The 21,405-nt window shown below is 44.4% G+C and overlaps 2 protein-coding genes across 4 annotated transcripts in view; one reads left to right on the top strand and one right to left on the bottom strand.

The window, feature by feature from the left end:
- TNK2 (tyrosine kinase non receptor 2) overlaps positions 1 to 9,597 on the top strand; it is a 100,340-nt gene extending 90,743 nt beyond the window's left edge. For both annotated transcript variants that reach the window (XM_078786984.1, XM_068131332.2), the window contains exons 13-15: positions 5,585 to 5,680; positions 5,809 to 5,921; positions 7,098 to 9,597. In XM_078786984.1, coding sequence (XP_078643110.1) covers positions 5,585 to 5,680; positions 5,809 to 5,921; positions 7,098 to 7,101 — 213 coding nt within the window. In that variant the 3' untranslated portion in view covers positions 7,102 to 9,597. The remainder of the gene's footprint in view (positions 1 to 5,584; positions 5,681 to 5,808; positions 5,922 to 7,097) is intronic.
- Positions 9,598 to 15,534: 5,937 nt separating this feature from the next.
- The window catches only part of LOC137437027 (transient receptor potential cation channel subfamily V member 5-like), a 125,728-nt gene continuing 119,857 nt past the window's right edge, over positions 15,535 to 21,405 (bottom strand). For both annotated transcript variants that reach the window (XM_068131335.2, XM_068131336.2), the window contains 3 exons: positions 18,063 to 18,331; positions 17,615 to 17,721; positions 15,535 to 16,318 (listed from right to left, as the gene is read on the bottom strand). In XM_068131335.2, coding sequence (XP_067987436.2) covers positions 16,090 to 16,318; positions 17,615 to 17,721; positions 18,063 to 18,331 — 605 coding nt within the window. In that variant the 3' untranslated portion in view covers positions 15,535 to 16,089. The remainder of the gene's footprint in view (positions 16,319 to 17,614; positions 17,722 to 18,062; positions 18,332 to 21,405) is intronic.

The raw sequence follows: 21,405 nt of genomic DNA, 5'->3' as shown, positions 1-21,405 counted from the left end.
CATCAGGGTGCAGGTGATAACTTACTTACACTTCATGAAAGGTAAAAGTGCGACCATTAATGCTCAGGTGCGAAAACCACCATGTAAAACAGTGTCATTCAGTCAGAAGTGTGTATTGAGATCCTTTGCCCCCCCACAGCAGTTAGTTTACCTTTCTAAACTTCTATTTGGTAAAATCTAACATTCCAACTGAATTCTGACATAAACCGGCACTAACATTGACAGTCTTGCATTCTCCATCTCTACAATTCTCTGCCAGCTAATATAATGAGCACAACCTGAAATAGTAGAATTGCAAAAAATAATTTTGGGCATGATGATGGCCTTGTGCTGAGGGCACTGAACTGCTATTCTAGTGGTTGTGAGTCCAAATTTGAGTAATGGCGCTTTTCCACCATGGTGCCGTACCGTACCATACTGTAACCAAAATCGGTTTTTTCGTTTTTCCATTGCCAAGCGAACCGTACCGTACCTAAGTAGCCGTGCTAAATTTGGTTCCTGCTATGGGTAGGTACCAAGCGAGCCGAACCCAGACCTATGGGTGGAGCTAGCAATACCGCAGACCGTTTTGGGTGGTTTCGTCACTTCAGATAACTCCGCCTATTTTCACGGTTCTGTTGTGCGATGGAAAAACGACGCAGGGATTACCGAACCGAACCGTACCGTTCTGTGCAATGGAAAAGCGCCATACGAGTAAGTTTATGATCAGGTTAATAGGCCCGATTATAAACGATCCGATTGGTGCGGCGCAGGCAGAGCATTGCATCACAAAGTGTGCCTTCCTGAAGATCGACGTCAAGCCAGATGTCCCGTCCCGTGTGTTAGCATCACTTGGTGGACATGAAACGCCATCTATATCCCGGCAGTCTTTCGCAAAGAGAGTTAGAGTTGTCCCCACAAGGTGGGAATAATTCGACCAGTAGTAGTGGTAGTTAGTTGTCTATTTTTGGTCATTTCTTTTACCCTGGCAGGGCAGATTGCCGCAAACACAAAGGGTGAGCAACTGTGACGAACTCAAGCAGACTCCATCGTGCCGGAAGCGGAAAGCGCGTTTATTGACGCGGTGATGATTCACTCGTGTCTGACGAATAAGCGCGTCCGATAAACCACAACAACAATGCAAATACAAGTCAGAATAATACGTTACATCCTCCTTTCTTTCAAGGAAGCCACTTTAAAGGAAACCAGCAAAGCAAATAACTCTATAAAGTAAAACTTACAATGAATTAATTAACAAACAGCATCACATTCAGATCACGTGAATCAATTGATTTAAATTTAAAGATCCAGACGTCTGGGAGGGTTAACCGCTCTGCCGCTCCTTGTGATGAACTTGGTATTTCTGGGAGATGCAGTGGCTCGAGGCGATGACACTGTTGGGAGACTTTGGGATTCAGATGCTTGCTCACTTGGACTTGGGGACTTGCAGCAGTTCCCCACTGGGGTGTCCTGTTGAGTGGTGGGATCAGGGAAGTCCCTCATGTCCTGGGAAGAGTAAAAGCGAGAGAGTGGCTGACTTCCCACCGGGCCAACATTGGCTGAATGAGGCACTCTGCGGAGATGGAGCCTGTTACGCCGGTACACATTGTTTGGGGTCCTCAGCAAATATGACCGGGGGCTGTTGTGGCGCGCCTCAACTACAGCCGGAATCCAATGCCTGGCCTCCGGGTTTGGCAACATCCTAACACTGTCTCCCGGCTGGAGCGGTGGCAAATCTGACATAGATGGCTTGTCATGATAGTATTTTTGTTTCTCCTTCTGAGTGTCAAGGCGTGATCTCACAAGGTGATGGTCATACCGCGCAGGCATGAGAAGAGTGCGGTTGCAAGGCAGTGTGTTTCTGGGGCGTCTTCCCATTAGGAGCTGAGCCGGGGACAAGTTTATTCCTTCAAGTGGAGTGGTGCGGTAGTCTAGCAGGGCTAAGTACTTATCTGCTGACTTCTTCCAGAGCCTTTTCACTGTCTGGATCGCTCTTTCTGCCTCTCCATTGGCACGTTGGTGCTTGGGGGACACAATGTCGTGAGTTATGCCATATTCTTTGCAAAACTGAGAAAATTCCTCTGACGTGTACTGACTTCCGGAATCGCTTCGCAGCTTCTCTGGAATACCATGTCGACAAAACTGCTGCTTGAGAGCTTCGATTACAGAGCGAGCTGTAATGTCCTTGAGGCAATCCACCTCCACAAACTTGGAGTAATAATCGACCGTGAGCAAATACTGCTTTGATTCGAAGTCAAAAACGTCGCTTCCAACTTCGATGAATGGAAGATCAGGCGTGTAAGTCGGCAAGAGAGGCTCCCGTTGCTGAGCGCTTTGATACTCTGCACACTTGCAACAATTCCGTACAGTTTCTTCGATGTCAGAGTTCATTGAGGGCCAATACATGACCTCGCGAGCACGCTGCTTACACTTGTTCACTCCGAGGTGCGATTCATGAATCAAGCTCAGCATTCTGGGTCTGAGGCTTGGCGGGATGACAAGGCGCATGCCTTTGTAGACCACACTGTCTGAGACTGCCAATTGCGTTCTGGAGTCAAAGTACGGACGGACCTGTGCTGGGACTTCCTTTCGGGAGTCAGGCCATCCACTTGCAATGACACCGCAGAGAAGGCTCATTTGACTCAGAGTAGCTTCCTGGATTTCGAGGTATTTCCCACTCGTGATCGCAAGGAACTGGAACATGTTCACAGGCTCAAGGTCTTTCCCAGCTTCTGAGTCGGTGTCCGGTAGAGGTGCACGGGACAATGTGTCGGGGAGCACCATCTCAGAACCACGGCAGTAGTTAACCTCCAAGTCATACCGTTGAAGCTTGAGCAACATACGCTGTAAACGCATGGGAGAAGATAGGAGAGGCTTCTTGAAGATTTCCTCAAGGGGTTTATGGTCATTATATACCACTACTGATTTTCCAAAGATATAGTAGTGAAATGCTTCTGTTGCATGGACGATTGAGAGCATTTCCTTCTCAATCATAGCGTAGCGACACTCAGTATCGGTCATACTGCGTGATGTGAACGCTATAGGGTTGCCATTCTGGAGCAAACAGGCTCCTACAGCGTTTTGGCTGGCATCGGCTTGTATTTCAACTGGCTGACTTACATCGTAGTACTGAAGGACCGGGGCCGAAATACATGCTTGCTTCAGCTTCTTGAAGGACAGCTCCTGAGCTGACTGCCAGGAGAACTCCACGTCCGCCTTGCAGAGATCACGGAGAGGCTTGCTTGTGTCACTTAGGTTGGGAATAAACTTCCCTAAATACTGAACGAATCCAAGGAAACGCTTGACGCCTTGTTTGTCTGTTGGACGTGGCATTTTCTCAACTGCCTTCGTCTTGAATGGATCTGGTAGCACTCCTTCTGCAGTAAGCAGGTGGCCTACATAAGGGACTGAGGTTTGCCGGATGAGGCATTTTCGGAAGTTTAGTTGCAGGTTATAACTTGTAGCTCGTTGCATAACTCGCTTCAGTACACAGTCGTGGTGGGTGATGTCACGACCAGCAACTAAAATGTCATCCATTACCGCTGTTGCCCATTCTATCCCTTCTAGCATCTGGTCCATGATTCGCTGGAATATCTCCGGCGAGCACCTCAATCCATAAGGGAGACGCAGCCAGCGGTATCTCCCTACAGGTGTATTGAACGTGGTCAAGAATGAAGAAGGCTCGTCAAGGCGAATTTGCATGAACCCACTGCGGGCGTCAAGCACAGAAATTACTTTGGCTCCAGGGATTTGAGCTAAAACTTCCTGAACAGTTCTCATTGGGTAGTGCTCACGTTTTGTGCACTTGTTTAAGTCTTTGGGGTCTATACAGATGCGGACTTTGCCGTTGCGAAGAGCTACTACCATGGAACTCACCCACTCAGTCGGTCGTTCTACCTTCGCGATGTGACCTTCGGTGACCATCTCTTGTAGCTTGTCAACTATTTGCTCTCTCAATGCTGCAGGCTGTCTGCGAGGAGCGTGAACTACTCCCTGTGACCCTTCTACAAGCTTGATCCGATAAGTTCCGGGAAGAGTTCCAGTTGTCTTGGCAACTTCTGGAAACTCAGAGATTACTGCTTCCTGAGACACATTGACTAGAGGCTGAACAAGAGACAACTTATCGAGCTTGACAATGAGGCCTAGGGCTTCCGAGGTAGCGCCTGACATTACATTCTCCTGATCGAGGTCAATGACCTCAAAACTGGCTCTAACGGTCTTGTTTTTGTGAGAGAGAGGGAGTGTCACGGTACCGACAGGATGGATAGTATGGTTCGAGTATGTTTTAAGAACTTTATGCGACGATTGTAGATCGCCTGCGAGGTGCTGGACTAACTGGTAGTCGTTGAGCGTTAGTGTGTTGCACCTTGCACCCGTGTCAATCCGGAACCGAGTCGGCTGACCCAGCAACGTGACGGTCTGTGCCCACTTGTCATGAGTAGCCGTATTGATGCTTGGTTGTAGAGCGGAGATCCTTAAAATTTCAGATTCCTTGACGAGTTCTTGAGGAAGATCTACATGATCTAGACTGGTCTCCTCATCAAGGGACTTTAGGTCGCGCAGTCTCTTCCGACACGCCGCAAACCAGTGACCAGGCTTCTTGCAGTAGGAGCAGCTAGAATTAATTGCTGGACACTTGGCTTGCCTGTGCACTGACTGGCCACATTTGCTGCAGGGACCGTCATTCCGAAACCGATTCTCAGCTTTGAACAGCTCGGTGGCTTGTGTATGCCTATCAGGCTTGCTCTTACAACGTTGAGTCTGGTGCTGAGTTCGTTCGTTTTCAGATCTGAGGGCTGAGATGAGAGCATCTTCATCTCGGACTATTCTCATATGTTTCTGCGAGAGCTCTAGCTGTTGGCCAATTTCTATAGCTTTAGCTAGTGAGAGCTCCTCACCCCTATCGAGTAATTTCTCTTGGACCCTCTTATCATGGCTGCCATCAATGATGCAATCGACGATTATGTCGTCTGGGTCTTGGTAATCGCAATCCATGAGAATTATCCTCAGATCTTTTATGAAATGATCAAAAGACTCACCACTCCGCTGGCGCCTTTGTTTCAGTCGGTGTCTGGCAACTCTTTTGTTCTTTCTGGGCTGCACATAGTTCTGGAATTTGTTCAGCACTTCCTGCGGGTCGTCTTTCTCTCCTTCCTCCCAAGATAGAGTTTGGTAGATTTGACGACCTTGTTCGCCGATCCACGTTCCGAGCCATCCTGCTTGACGAGGCTTCGTTATGTCTGTGAGCGGCCCTGACAAGACAAAACTGACGTGATTTCTGAACCGGCAAAACTCCTGGTAGAGATCCAGACTCTCCCAGTCGATCGAGGGATGATCAAAGTTCGGAGATGCCATATTTATGGAGACGAATGGCGGCTTATGGCGTGAATATCAACGAACTTCTGACACCATGTAACGAACTCAAGCAGACTCCATCGTGCCGGAAGCGGAAAGCGCGTTTATTGACGCGGTGATGATTCACTCGTGTCTGACGAATAAGCGCGTCCGATAAACCACAACAACAATGCAAATACAAGTCAGAATAATACGTTACAGCAACATCAACTCCCACACACAAATCTTCGTTTTGTGTGGCTGTATGCAGGTGCAGAGTCTGGTGCATGGCGTAACCACCGAGGAGAGCCAGGCTGCACTGCAGGCTCACTGCTGGGATGTACCAAGAGCTGTGCAGTACCTAAAGGTGCACAAATCATGTTTGTGCTTTCACCAAAGGTTTAAACTGAACTAAAGATGTGTTTTGTATGTTGTGATTGATTAATGTAACAAATGTTGTGATTCTTGAAACCCTTTTGTTTTGGCCATTGTTAGGTGGAGCAGTTGTTCTGTCTGGGTCTTCGCAGTCGCCATGAGTGCCAGAATGTTCTGAGCCGCTTCGCCTGGGATCTTGAGAAAGCGAGCAGCCACTTATTTGCTGCATTCAGGTGGGACTTTGTTTTCTTTATTCCAAAGGTACATTCTATGCAAAATAGGTATTTGCTGTCTTCTCAGAAGCTACACATGTACAATTTCGATGAAACTTGACCACAACCTTCAACACCCATGATGTACCAAAGTTTGTTCACGGCATTTAAAAAAAAAATCGGGCCCTATAGGGGTCTACAGGGGGGTTTCCCCCCCCAAATAAGTATTTACTTTCTTCTCAGAAACTACACACACAATTTCGATGAAACTTGACCACAACCTTCATTACGTGTGTTGTGCCAATGTTTGTTCACTGCATAAAAAAAAAATCAGGGTTTAAGACTTTAAGGGGACGTGTGAGGGTTTGACCCCCCCAAATAGGTATTTGCTTTCTTCTCCAAAACTGCACACACAATGTTAATGAAACTCGATCACAACTTTCATCACCCGTGATGTACCAATGTCTATTCAAGAAATTAGAAAAATCGGGGTCTAAGGACGTATACCGGGGAAGGGAGTGGGGGGGGGGGCTAAGGGGGGCAGGGTTGGGCGGGGAAGTTTGCTCCCCAAAATAGGTATTTTGGGGGGGTTTAGAGTCTTATGATTACATTAGTGTGAGTCTACATCCTGCCCTGTCTTGCAGCAACCATTTAAATTGGGGTATTGTTTAAAATACCTTTTGTCAGTGTAGTATACTGCTTTATTCTACCAACGGAGCACCCAGGGGTATTGCCCCTATTTTTATTATTACTGTATTATTGATCGAACGCTCATTGAGAAAATCGTCCATAAATTGCATGTAGAACAAAGACTGTTGACATCGGTGTATCCATGATGTACAAGCGTGCTGTTTGATTAGCTTCAATACCAGGAATTACTTCCTGGCTAGGGTAGCAAACATCATCTCATTTATCAGGCTTTGGGTATGGTTTGTGGGAGATGAGGAAGGATACCTCTTGCAGGGTGAGGGAGGGGCCAGGGGGGGGGGGGGCAGGGTCAGGAGATGCATGTAATAAACCAATGGCCTTGCACGTTTGTGATGCTGCATCCCACTCCATCAAATCTGTTAGTCCGGTTTACTCGGTTTAAATACTTACGACAGGTGTAAACTTCCTTTCAAGGCATGCTAATGGTGAACTGACATTTTTCTTGAATTTTGAAGCAATCCTAATGACTATCAACTTGTTTTTTTTCAGGTGATGGTAAATCCATGTTCCAGTCCTGATTTGCTTCTCCTGCTCTGCTTTATAATGTATCGTTTTCTTCCTCACATTCACATCTCTCCACGTCAGCCAGCAGGAGTATGCTGGTTTATAAAAGGTGTTGTGCACTAGGCCACGTGTTATGTTGTGCACTTGCCAAATGCCATGTGCTCATGCGTGTCGTGATCATGTTTCCGCCATGATGGGAATTTTGTGATTTATTCTGCCAACAGTATTTCTGTGGGTATTATGACCAATACAGTTTTTGTTTTTGTGTGTGCATATGTATGCATATATATATATATATATTTATACAATACTAGCAAAAGTACCCATCTTCAGTGATGGGGAAAAGTTAGCCATGGTGGTGATGAGAATAACCACAGAAGATGACAGTCAGGCAGTTGTCCGGGGAAATTTAATTAACTCCTCAAAGTTTTTCCTGTTCCACCTGGTATGTCTTGGAAAAATAATGCCACCTGAACCAAAGTCAATTTTCTCCAGAATCTTTTATGTGATACGCTGATCTTCAACTAACATCGGCTCATTTTCCCAGACATACTTTTCCAATTCATCAACATCATACTTGGTTTCTCGCAGCATTATGCTGCACATTAAAGCTTCACGAGTCCTCCGCAGTGTGGGTAGGCCAAAATGATTAAGAGAATGATTGTTCATTTCCAGAACCTTGCCCTCCAGTAGAATGAGCACTTGATTGAACATATCCCCTGCATACATGATGTTCAGCTCGGGGTTTTGTCGCTGCAACTGTTTGTGAATATCTTGGGTCATGGCTTCCCAGTGCCCTTGCCAAAGTTCAAGCGGGTTTGAAGGGGGCGCAAAATGAGATCACTGCAAAAAGGGCACGCACATTCGTTGGTGAATTGGCCGCAGCACTTCCTCCAATGTCGCATTCCAGTGTTCATTGTCTTCTAATAGACTGAGCTTACAACACGCTTCTTGGAAAGTACCGCACACCACACCGTCGACTGCTCTCAAGTGATTCTCAAGTTTTGTTTCTCAAGAATTCTCAATTCTTAAGATGTTGGGTTGTAACATATGCATACAGATATACAGTGCCTTATGAAAGTGTTCACACCCCTTGACTTTTTCACATTTTGTTGTGTTACAGCCTGATTTAAAAAATGGATTGAAATGAGATTTCTTTTGTCTCTGATCTAAAAAAAAAAAGTGGAATTTTTTTGGAGAAATTTCTACAAAACAATTAAAAATGAAAAGCTGAACTGTTTTGAGTCGACAAGTATTCAACCCCTTTGCTATGACAGTCTAAATTGAGCTCAGGTGCATCCAATTTCCTTTGATCATCCTTGAGATATCTCTACAACTTGACTGGAGACCACCGATGGCCAATTCAATTGATTGGACATGATTTTGGAAGAAACACACCTTTCTATATAAGGTCCCACAGTTGACAGTGCATGTCAGAGCAGAAACTCTACCACGAAGTCCAAGCAACTGTCCGTAGAACTCGGAGATAGTATTGTGAAGAGGCGTCGATATGGAGAAACAATTTATAGAGTGTTGAAAGTTCCCAAGAGCACAGTGAGCTCCATCATTAGGAAATGGAAAAAATATGGAACTACCTAGACTCTTCCTAGAGCTGGCCGTCTGACCAAACTGAGCAACCGGGTAAGAAGGACCTTGGTCAGGGAGGCGACCAAGAACCAAATGGCCACTCTGACAGAACTGTAGAGTTCCTTCACCAATATGGGATAACCTGCCAGAAAGACAACAGTCTTGGTAACACTTCAAAAATCTTGGCTTTATGGGAGAGTGGCCAGACAGAAGCCACTCCTGAGAAAAAGGCACATGACAGCACGCCTGGAGTTTGCAAAAAGGCGTGTGAAAGACTCAGAGAATGAGGCAAAAGATTATGTGGTCTGATGAGATGAAAATTTAACTCTTTGACTTGAATACAAAGAGCTACATCTGGCGGAAACCTAGCACTGGTCATCACCCATCTCACATCAATCCTACCGTGAAGTAGGAATGTGCATCATGCTATGGGGGCATGATGTGCATCATGCTATGGTGGCGTGAGGTGCATCATGCTATGGGGGTGCTTTTCAACAGCAGGGACTGGAATACTTGTAAGGATAGAGGGAACAATGAATGGAGCCAAATACAGGCAAATCCTTGATGAGGATTTCCTTGATGATGTGGATACAGGCAAATTCTTGAAGAGAATCTGGTTGAGTGCAAAAGACCTTAGACTGCAGTGAAGATTTACGTTCCAACAAGACAATGACCCCATGCATCACTGGAAAGCAACAAGCAACAAAGTAATTGGAATGGCTTCAGAACAATAATGCAACACTGGAATAAAGCACGCAACAACACAAGATCGGAATGAAGCAATACTGGAATGGTTTCAGACCAAGAACGTAAAAGTCCTTGAATAGCCCAGCCAAGGGCCCAGACTTTTTTTTTTGTATACAAGATTGAGGCTCGTGTAAGAGCTAACATTAATCACAAAAAAAAAAACGGACACACAAAACATACAATAAAGGGAGCGGGAGACAAGATTCGGAGAGAGAGGGGGAAGCACACAAGTACAACAGCAGAGAATAGGGGCATCGGGAGATCTGTGGGAGGGAAACACTTGAAGTATTTCTTGACTTGAATCCCATTAAGAATCTGTGGAAACACTTGAAGATTTTCTGCTCACCGACGCTCCCCATCCAACTTGACAGAGCTTGAGCAAATCTGCAGGGAAGAATGGGAGAAACTCCCCAAATCCAGATGTGTGAAGCTGATACAGACATACCCAAGAAGACTCGAAGCTGTAATCGCTGACAAAGGTGCTTCTACGAAGTATTCACTACTCAGGGGGCTTAATACCTATGTAAATTAGATATTTTTGTATTTCATTTCTAATTATTTTGGAAAAATTACTTTTTTTAAAAAAAATCCACTTTGACATTATGGGGTAGATCAGTAGCAGAAGTCGGAAGTCATTATCAAAAAAAATCTCACTTTAATCCATTTTTAATTCAGGGTGTAACACAATAAAATGTGAAAAGGTCAAGAGGTGTGAATGCATTCTGAAGGCACTGTATATATTAAATCCAGTGGCACAGCCAATGCAGGCCCTCTGCACCGGGGTTCTAAAGACCTCCATGAATGACTGAAACGATGTCGAATTCACTATACTGCGTTTAGAATTAGTATTACCATTTAGGTTCCCTAAGGATCGCCCAATAAATAAATCAAATGTGGTGGTTGGTCAGAGCGCAAAGGCAGGAAGATGTTTCTTATTATGAAAATGTTTATTTACAATGTATTGAGGAAAAAGGATAGACAGGACTAGAGCCCCTGTATATAGAGAGTTGTGTCAACTCAAATTTGGACGCCATTTTGTGTGTCTAAGTGTGTCGGATTAGATATACATGTACATTCGCGATATGGGGTGATATATTCTAAACCTGCTAAAAAAAAATTTACTACACATATTTCGTCTTATTATTACATACAGGTGATATTTGTTTTGTCAAAAACTCAGCTATTGCCGTGAAAAAGAGCTGTGTGGTGATATTAAAAGTGGTATGGCAATGCATATTACAAGCCAACACTGCATATAAGAGCTAACATTATAAGTAAGACAAACCAATGCTGTCGTTCTCTGAATTTTAATAACTTTTAGAAAGGAGTGTGGGCATATCCAATATTTTTGTGGGTACACAAATACACCTGTTTTACTGCATTAATCACCTAGAAATATTGTATGTTTTGGGAACGATAGCTTTCACCAGGTTAAATATATAGGGATTGTCCAATGTGCAAAATCTTCCATCACTACAATTTGGCCATAAATCCCGGGGTGGGAAATATTTGAGCAAATATGCCACAAGACGCATGAGCACTGTACAAAGCAAACAATAACTCGTCAAATTTTGGACGTATGGATGGCTGCACAACCCGCAAAAAAATTGAGCAGGTCCCCCCCTAAAATTGCTTTTATGATTGCCGATTAGGCTAAAGATTTTAAACCAAAAAAATAACTTGCCTCGGAATAAGTTTTGAATGGACGGACAGACAACTGAAAACAAAACGGACCATGGGTTTCCCACCCCTACAAAATCAAAATTAATTCCCTCTGAAAAAGTACAGTGACATTGCCCGCAGACTACCCAACCGCAGACCAGGCAATGTCACTGTACCGGGACATTTCATCAATCAATGACAATATGCGGTCCGTGAGGACTACCCGAAAAAAATTGAGCAGGGTTCTTCCCACGGAAATGCATTTTTGGTCAGCTCCTTGAAGATTATAAACAAACACAAATCACTTCCCTTTAAAAGGGTTTTCAACGGACAGACAACCAAAAAAAAACCGAGCAGATAGAATTGCTTTTGAACATCGATCATCAAGCGGCGTGGGCCTACCTGGCAGAGTCTCGAGGAGTCGATCGCTTTGCAGCTCTTTCATCTGACTTTCGCTTCCCAAATTTGTCTTCTGACTTTATCACTTGGAAATCTATACATCTTATATTTCCCAGATTGGTTTGAACAACCAAAAGCAGAACAACCAGTCATTTTGTTTGGCAATAAACAACATTCCCGTACCAAGCTGACGTTCACGCACGGTGAAGTTAGACACAAAATGGCGCCACGAAATCACGTGACCAGAAATCTCGGGTCAGCGCATGGCGCAACTCTCTTTATACAGGGACTCTAGACAGGACTTTATAAATTTTGGAATAGATCTGGTGGTTGACAGACACAGATAGAAATGAAAGGGGAAAATAAACACACTAATATGCAATGAAAAGAAATGCCCAGTTCACAATGAGGACAAAAATTAATAACGTTTTTCTACCTAATGTCTATGTCAAATATACTGCCCCTCACGACATATATGAGAACAGGACAACTTCTTCCTAACGGGTCCCTGATTACAGAAAAATGTTCTAATCTACGCGAATACCCAGATCACGCTAACTTATCACGTACCTCTCATAATACCCCTGCCAACATGACAGTATATATATACACACACACACACACACACACACACATACATAATCCATACACAGTATAATATCTATGTTTTATGGTATAATTAGTTTTTATGTTTTTGAATGCTTTATTTGTATTTGCCAGAAAATGTATTTGTGTATTTTTTCCATCATTGCTGTCTTGGTGCTTTTAAAAATTATTTGCTAGGGAATTCGGCTACTTCGGATACATTGACATGTTATGTCCTGTTGTTGAAAGCACAAAGTACAAAAAAATTGAGCTGGTATTGGTGTTATCTTTTGCAAATCTATACAGACTGGCCGTGTAGATCCTTTCCCCATGTTAGTACTGTGCCACACACCTTTATTTATTTATTTATTTTTGGGAAATATTCTTCAAAAGGAGACCAAGTCCAGCTTTAAGCTGCTTACTGGTAAATAAATGTTCCACGTGGATCAATTTTCGCATGAAGCTGGCGTAATAGTCCCCTGTTATCTTTCTGCCAGAGGGTGGTGGTGCAATATATATTGGGGGGTGGTGATCCTTTGTGCTTCCACTGCATGGATTCTAATTTGATTTCAGGATCCCAGTGATGAAGCTGAATTTCATCACAAGTCACTGAGGAGTGATAGCAGTAGCTGGATCTGCATTGAACAGTACAAGAAGTTTGCAGAATTGTGCCAGTCATTTGTGTCAATCTAGAGTGCTGATGTTTCGATGAACCCATCGTACCGAGAATTTGGACATACACTACATGGCCAAAAGTATGTGGACACACCTAATTAGTGTATTGGACTGTTTCAGCCACCACACCCATTGCTGGCAGGTATATAATCAAGCACAAGCCATGCAATCTCCATAGACAAACATTGGCAATATAATGGGCTGTACTGAAGAGCTCAGTGACTTTCAACGTGGCACCGTCATAGGATGCCACCTTTCCAACAAGTCAGTTCGTCAAATATCTGCCCTGCTAGAGCTGCCCCGGTCAACTGTAAGTGATGTTATTGTGAAGTGGAAACGTCTAGGAGCAACAACAGCTCAGCCGCGAAGTGGTAGGCCACACAAGCTCACAGAATGGGACTGCACTGAGTGCTGAAGTGCATAAAAATTGTCTGTCCTCGGTTGCAACACTCACTACCGAGTAACAAACTGCCTCTGGAAGCAACGTCAGCACAACAACTGTTGGTCGGGAGCTTCATGAAATGGGTTTCCATGGCCGAGCAGCTGCACCAAGCCTAAGATCACCATGAGCAATGCCAAGCGTTGGCTGGAGTGGCGTAAAGCTCGCCACCATTGGATTCTGGAGCAGTGGAAATGCGTTCTCTGGAGTGATGAATCACGCTTCACCATCTTGCAGTCTGACAGACGAATCTGGGTTTGGTGGATGCCAGGAGAACGCTACCTGCCCGAATGCATAGTGCCAACTGTAATGTTTGGTGGAGGAGGAATAATGGTCTGGGGCTGTTTTTCATGGTTAGGACTAGACCCCTTAGTTGCAGTGAAGGGAAATCTTAATGCTACAGCACACAATAACATTCTAGCCGATTGTGTGCTTCCATCTTTGTGGCAACAGTTTGGGGAAGGCCTTTTCCTGTTTCAGCATGACAATGTCCCGTGCACAAAGTGAAGTCCATACAGAAATCTTTTGTCGAGATCGGTGTGGAAGAACTTGACTGGCCTGCACAGAGCCCTGACCTCAACCCCATCGAACACCTTTGGGATGAATTGGAACGCCAACTGTGAGCCAGGCCTAATCGCCAAACATCAGTGCCCGACCTCACTAATGCTCTTGTGGCTGAATGGAAGCAAATCCCCACAGCAATGTTCCAACATCTAGTGGAAAGCTTTCCCAGAAGAGTTGAGGCTGTTATAGCAGCAAATAGGGGACCAACTCCATATTAATGCCCATGATTTTGGAATGAGATGTTCGACGAGCGCATACGGGTGTGATGTTCGGATGTCCACATACTTTTGGCCATGTAGTGTACCTAAGGGTTCGAAGATAATGGTGAAAATGCCTCCTTGAGAAATTCTAAATTCTACTTATTTATTGGCAACCTTAATACAGCAAATCCTCCATGATTAATACCTTGACCTGGCCAACATTTTGTGGATCGGTTGCATCTGCTGGCTCTTCTGGGGTCATCTGCAAGGGACTTGCATGTGTGTTTAAAGAGAGCAACCAACTAAGCAACTGTAGAACACGAGGGCACACCATTGCTATACAGGGCCACCATGCAATTGTAGATGTACCTGGAGCTGTACCTTCTTTGCTTCTATAGCACTTCCCTTGTTACTGTGGTTTTATTGTAGAACAAATGCTACTTCTTTATCTGGGTAGGAGTATAACTGTGTAATTGTGACCTGAATGCAGTAAAACCGACCTGCATTATGGTCTGGCATTTTGATTATTGCATTCCCAGTGTTATTTATTCCTTCTCAAAAATTTATATCATTTAATCTCATGGCAATTGTTACGATTGTGGATTTTGCCGCTTGCTCGAGTAGACATTGTCATGTTTTGTACTTTTCCATCGCAATTATTTTAAAGAGAATAAACTTATTTTGTACAGTGGGAATGCGGATTACGCTCGTACCTGAGTGTTTGAAGAGAAAAGAGAGAGATGTAGACTTTATTTGGGGCATGGAGCTAAAGCCGGGGCAACTCCTGAGCGAGCAATATTGCACAACCGAATTGCTCTCGAAATCACGCAAATGTACTGCATGCATCTGCTTCGTGAACACCTGAGCAATTGGCTGCACAATAAGGTGCTCGTGTTTACAAGTGCGTTTAGTTTATTTTCTTTTTCTGGCAACTGCATCGACCCTGCTTTGCTGCCAGCTGTCTGTGGCTTCACGAACAACAATGGCATCACTAATTGCAGATGAAGAGATGACCTTTATTGCTGTCACGTCTGTAGTTGTCTTGAATGTGATGAGAAACGAAGCCATGCAGATCCAGATGGGACTCGGATGCTTCACTGAACACTCAGGCGTGGCACAGCTTAAGAAAGAGCTACCAATCATATTTATTTATTTATTTATTTATGCAGAGATCCTCCTCCTTCCCCCAGTATCACGACAATAAAAAAGAAACAAAAAAAAAAAAACACCTTTCGAGGCCATTTTCCCCGCAAAGCGGGCGTATCACGACAATAAACTATCTGAATTTAATTCGTAGTCGGTGCATCACTTGCTTGGTAATGATTTGCCAAAATTATTAACTAGCAGTAGACGGGCCTGAAAGTAAACGGTGTTTCTGTTAATATACCTGTTGAGCTAAAGTATTGCCACGTTTGACTCATTTGGTGTTATATGTTGGTGCTGTGCTGTGGGCTTGCAAATGGCACCACGTGTTCGCACTTTGCTTCTTGCATGGAAGCAAGGGCTTTGTATAAAGGTGACAAGTTTATGAAGTGTTAAAGCAATGTACAGTCGGTGCTTTTTTGTAATTAAATGTTTTTATTGAATTCCCCGTTGGCTTTTTCTCAATTCCTCATGCAATTGTTATTCTTTACAATATCCAGAAAAACGAGCTGTTGGTTCCTGGTTCTCTGGCCTGCATTTCATGCCTCTTGCTTTCACTTCAACACCGTTCTTCTTGAGAAATGTGAAACTAAACTGATGAATCACACACATGCCCTAAGCCTAATATGATCAAAATGATTTTATGCAACATTGTGCAGGATCAAACCGGTGGTGAAGCCAATGCCAGTGGTGAGAAAGGTAAATGCAGTGAATAATGTATGACCATAGCTAAAGGTTTGTCTGTTTAAGCAGCTGCACAGTTTGATGGGAGTGGATAAAATACAAGACTGAATTCCTTAATTTGGATCCTTGTACTGTATTGGGGTTTCACTACGACACTTTAGCTCGATGATTATGCTTCCCGCAGCTAAATATTGCAAGCAGTTTAGCAACAGAGAGGAATTTGTCAGGAAAGAATGTGGAGAATAAAATAGCAAAGAAACTTCAAAAAATTGCCATTTGAATGGGATGACAGCTAGTGATTCTTGCTGCAGGTTTTTAGCCTTTTGAAGGCTTCCTCTTGAACATCCCTTTGTTCCATTTGCCCATTGGCTAGCTTAGCTTTAGGCACAGCCTTGCAACAATGGTCTGAGGACCACGCCGATGCATTTCCCATGGGCATGTCCTGCTGTCTGGGATTTCTTGGATTGGAGGCATCGGATCTGGTCGCTTTTGGAAATTCATTTCCACAATGCTCATTTACCCTGTTGGAGACAATCGATTAAATGACATAAATGTGCAACATACCATCTTCTGCAAACCAAAAAATGATATTGTGATGCTTTTTCTCACTTTAAGAATGTTACAAGCACTAGGCCGTATGAACAGTCCCCATAATCTCGACTGAAACGTTCTTTTAAAGGACTTCTCATACTTTCCTACTTCAGTCGATGAGAGGTGCGTGTGAGTGAGTGGGAGTACTGGGAAATGCATAAATGTCGTGGCACCAAGCCATCTTTGGTTTTCATGTTGATGTTGGCAGTGTAGCCATTTTCTGCTTTGACAAGATAGTTTTGGCAGGCAAGTTGATTTTTAAACCATAATGGTTGATGAATGGACAAAATACCAATTAAATTCATATAGACTCCATTATTGGACTTGATCAAGTCACATTTGCTTGGACACAGCTGCTCAAAGCGCAACTTCCCTTCTATGATCACATACCATCAACCCAGTCCACTAGGATGGATGGATAAGAGGTCGCGTACTTGCCGTTGGACTATCTAGTTTGCATTTGGTTCCCAACTCCACTGTAAGCTGTAGATTGGTGCTTTTCAGGCAGGATGTTTCATTATTGTGTGCACCGTCTCTCAGAGATGGAATGTTGAGCATGGTGTCTGTTAGCATTGGCTAGGGTGCTAGAAGTGGGAGTGGGTGCAAGGGAGTGGGTGTAAGGGAGCAAGTGCCCCCTCATCCTCAAATAATTCAAAAAGGTCATGCTGCCGTGGCAAGACTCAATATTGAACATTGGGTCCACTATTGTTTTGGAGTACAGTCTGCCACACTCAAGTGTTCTCCAAATGGGAGTTTACGTACATTAAGGCACCCTTCACCACAGTCACCATAATCGCCATGACAAGGGAAGGTTACCTGATAATTTGCCTTTATGCATTTTGCTCTTCTTCCCTCCCTCCCCTGCTCCAAATCTTGAAATGCTTCTGACACGTATGAGCATTGGTTGGGGGTTTACCTTGAAATTCCACCATGTTTTTGGAGGAAGAGCAGGGAAATTATTTCTGGAATGGGGGCACAATCATTGATATTATAGCTTCATCCCCTATAAATCATATACGCAGCGGTCAGATGCTGCACAGTTATTGATAGACCACCTACCTTGAGCATCCTCTGCTGCAAGCATCCTACCTCACCGGCAATTGTCGTTTTTGGCTGATTGTACAACTTATTTTAAAATTTGTCTGGACATTTTGTTGCTCAGTTGCTAATCTCCATCTGATGTACTTATTCTATTGTGTAGGTCGCATATAGTGAGTTGTGGTCACCTTAAGAACCAGCGCTCTCCCAAGCCGTATTTGAGTCCTGGGTTCCCAACGCGTGGACACAACCAACGTGGTAACCGACGTTCCAGCAAGATGGTTGTGGCAGCAACCTGGGCATTGGGAACGGAGAAACAAGTTGCTTGTTGTTGCCAATAATTTTATCTCAAGAGCATTCACACCATTTTTGTCAAAGTACCTGGAGGGTTTTCTTTGAAGAATTTGCATCAATTATAATGAGTTGCCACTGGAATAGTAAGATTTTATAATCAAGACAAATTGAGCTTTTCTTTGACGTAAACTACAGTAATTTATGTTTTAAAGCAATCTGACGACACGTACGCTCGCTTTCGAACCTCTGATTCCTTTAAGGGAGACAGACATCTGAAAAGCTTTTGTTGCAATAGCATCATGGAAGTGTGAGTGGATGTGCTTGCAGGAGGGAAGGTCTTACCTGAGCAATCCATAGTTCATCTTGCTCGTTTGCAATATGCCCATGGGTGTCTGCCATCACTGCTACGAGCATGTTGATCATCACCAAAAATGAAATGATCATGTAAACAATGTAGATCACGAGGACAATAACTGGAGTGTGCTTGCTGTAGTTGAGAGGAATTTCCAGAACTCCGATGAACAACTGGAATGACAGAAACCAGGTGGCGAAAAAGTTCTCCATGGGCAGCCAATTCTCAGGATTTAGTGTTTGGAAAGAGAGGTAAAGTGCTGCAAAGAAAAAAGCAGAGCAGCCACAAATGGTACTTTTCCAGAGCACTTGTGTGTGACCATCATGTTGAAGAATATAATAAGGTGTTCTTCGTGCATAAACTTATAAAAGTTACCATGGAAATTTCATGAACTAGTAACACCCACTCCATCTAGGATGGAATATGGTGGCATTACTCCCCCTCTGTCCGGCAGGGGTCAGTGGTTAAAACTCTTACACTATTTCTCCATGAGGTAGCGATTTATTTTGTGTCCATGACCTGACCGTGGGTATGCCAAGCACGTATGCAAAAATGGGTGAAGATCGGCCAAGTTGTTTTTGATTCTTCAGGCATACATGTTTAGGGGGGTAGGTGAGAGGACACCGTAGTCTGACTGTATAATTGTAGCAGGATACGTAGTTATGGGGGTGGGACTGTATAATTGTAGCATGGACCGTGGACGCGTAGGATAAATCTCTATGTACTTAACTAGGGAAACTGTAGCTTAAGATTGTTTATGTGTCTTCACACTAGCGGTGAAGCAGTGCTAGTGCAGGGAGTACGGCTAATTTTCCGCAGTACGTGATTTTCCCTCTAACTTTCCCTTTGCGTTTTGCTGACGAGGCCGGCCATGAAAACCTCCTTTAAACTAGATGATATTCATAGAATACTTACCCTGCGCAGTCAACTTGTTGCGAGCCAACTCTTCTGTTAGGTGTTGTACTTGTCTTCGACATTACTTGTACTCTTGTACTTCGTTGTACTTGTACTCTTGTATTAAGTGTTGTACTTGTCGAATTATGACGTCATAACGAAGGCACCCACTGATGACATCATCATTAACATATCTTATTCCCCAAGGGGACTACTTGACAATGAGCCATGTTTCAATTTTTTCCATGGAGTGGTTTCAGATATAGAGGTGCAACTTTTTTTGATTTTTCCCAAGATGGCGTCTGTACCACGTGACCTATGACGTTGTAATTATCCAAAAAATTCTACAGGAGGAGCCGCACATATTCTGAAAATTTGGTGTTCATCGGACTAACAGTTGCAGAGGAAAAAAAAAATTCATACTGATCAGATCAAGCGTTGTACTTGTCGAATTATGACGTCATAACGGAGGCACCTATGACATCATCATTGACATCTTTTATTCACCATGGAGTGTACTTGACAATGAGCCATGTTTCAGTTTCTTCCATTAAGTGGTTTGGGAGATATAGAGGTGTAACGTTTTCCAAGATGGCGTCTGTACCACCTGACCTATGATGTCATAATTATCAGCAAAAAACATGTACAGGCAGAGGCGCTCCTACGGTAAAATTTCATGTCAATCGGACCAACGGTTGCTGAGAAAATGAATTTTTTAAATGCAGACACGGCAAACGTACGCAACTGAATGCTTAACCCCACTCTTCGCTTCATGAGCGCAGGGTAATAACAACCGCAGACAGAACCCTGCCCAGAGGACATCATCAGGAAAAAGGCCACGCCCCCGGAGTGATATGATGGGAAGGTGGAGAGAGCGCCGGCAGGCTATGCCCCTCAAGGTCATGATTGGCTGAGATGAGCATGTGGTGAGCTGGAAAGAGCTTTTTTTTTTCTTTTCTTTTTTTTTTTTTGTATACAAGATCGAGGCTCGTGAAAGAGCGAACATTAATCACACAGAAAGACAAACAGACACATAAAACAAATAACATCGGGAGCGGTAGACAAGAATTCGGATTCGGATCTGGATCTGTCTGTCTATCAGAGATAGGGGGAAGATGGGGAGAGAGGGGGAAGGACACAAACACAACATTTGAGAGCAGGGACCGAGAGACATGGAGACATCGAGAGATCTGTGGGAGGGAGAGGGCTTTGGGGGGGAGGCATGTGAAGGGGGGGAGGCATGTGAAGGGGGGGAGGCATGTGAAGGGGGGGGGGTGGGAGAGGTATAAACATATGGACACTGCCAGGATTTCCAGGAAATAAGTTGGAATTTCAAACAAGGTGGATCTGGGGTGAATTAGTGGGGGTAGAAAAGATCAAGGTTATGGATGGGGGAAGATAAGAGATGGTGGTGAACAGCTGTTTTAAAGACCTGGAGGGAGGAGAGGGATTGAAGGGAGTGTGGGAGTTTGTTCCACAGGCGGGAGAAAAGAGGAATGAAAGAGTGAAGGTGAGCAGAGAGCCGAGATTTCGGCAGTTTAACCATCAGAGGGTTGCTGGCAGATCTTGTGCGACCTGTAGGAATATTTGGGGGACAGAGCACAGAGAGAGCTGGGGGAGCAAGGCCGGAGAGGAGTCGGTAGAAGACAGAAAGACCACCTACCTGCCTGCGGTGAGTGAGTGAAAGGCCCTCAGAGATAGCTTCATCGCGGGAGATTCCAATGATTTTGAAAGCTTTGGATTCAACAGCGTGAAGCCGAGCCAGGTGTGAGGCAGGAGCACCAGCCCATAGGGGAGAACAGTATTCCATTGAGCTGCGGATGAAAGCCTTGTATGTGGTGAGGAGCTCAGGTGTGCCGAGGAAGGACTTCGCACGACGGAGGATGCCCAGTCGGCGACTGGCTTTGGAGGCCAGCTTGGAAATGTGGTTTTCCCAAGAAAGATCATGGCAGATAGTGAGACCCAAAAGCTTGAGTGACAGAACTTCTTGGAGAGGATTGTTGAGAAAGTAGATGGGAGGGTTGTCCAGTCGATCTTTTCGGAGAGACATAGTAAGAGAGTGAGATTTGGCAGGATTGAAAGACATGTTCCACTTGTTTGACCAGTCTGTGATTTTGTCCAGGTCTTCAGAGAGTGAGGAGGCTGCAGACTGCCGATCTGAGGGAAGAGGAATGGAGCGGCAGAGAGTGGAGTCATCAGCAAAGAGATAGAGAGGATTTTCCAGAGAGTCAGAGAGATCATTGATCATTGAGCTTCGCGATTGAGCTTCGAGATCATTGAGCTTCGCGATTGGTCGAGAGAGGTCATTGAGAAGCTTCGAGAGAGAATAAGAAGAGCGGCTCTCTGTCTCTGTCTCTCTCTGTCCTGCTGGCTGTCGGTGTGTTTGGGTGTGGTGCCGGTGTTGGCGCCATTTTGGGGCGCTCCGGCGCGGGAAGCATC

The sequence above is a fragment of the Myxine glutinosa genome, chromosome 11 (assembly GCF_964187855.1).
Source record: "Myxine glutinosa chromosome 11, kmMyxGlut1.1, whole genome shotgun sequence".
NCBI classification, from domain to species: Eukaryota; Metazoa; Chordata; class Myxini; order Myxiniformes; family Myxinidae; genus Myxine; species Myxine glutinosa.
The sequence above is the reverse complement of the archived record's forward strand: the minus strand, read 5'-3'. Positions and strand labels throughout refer to the sequence as shown.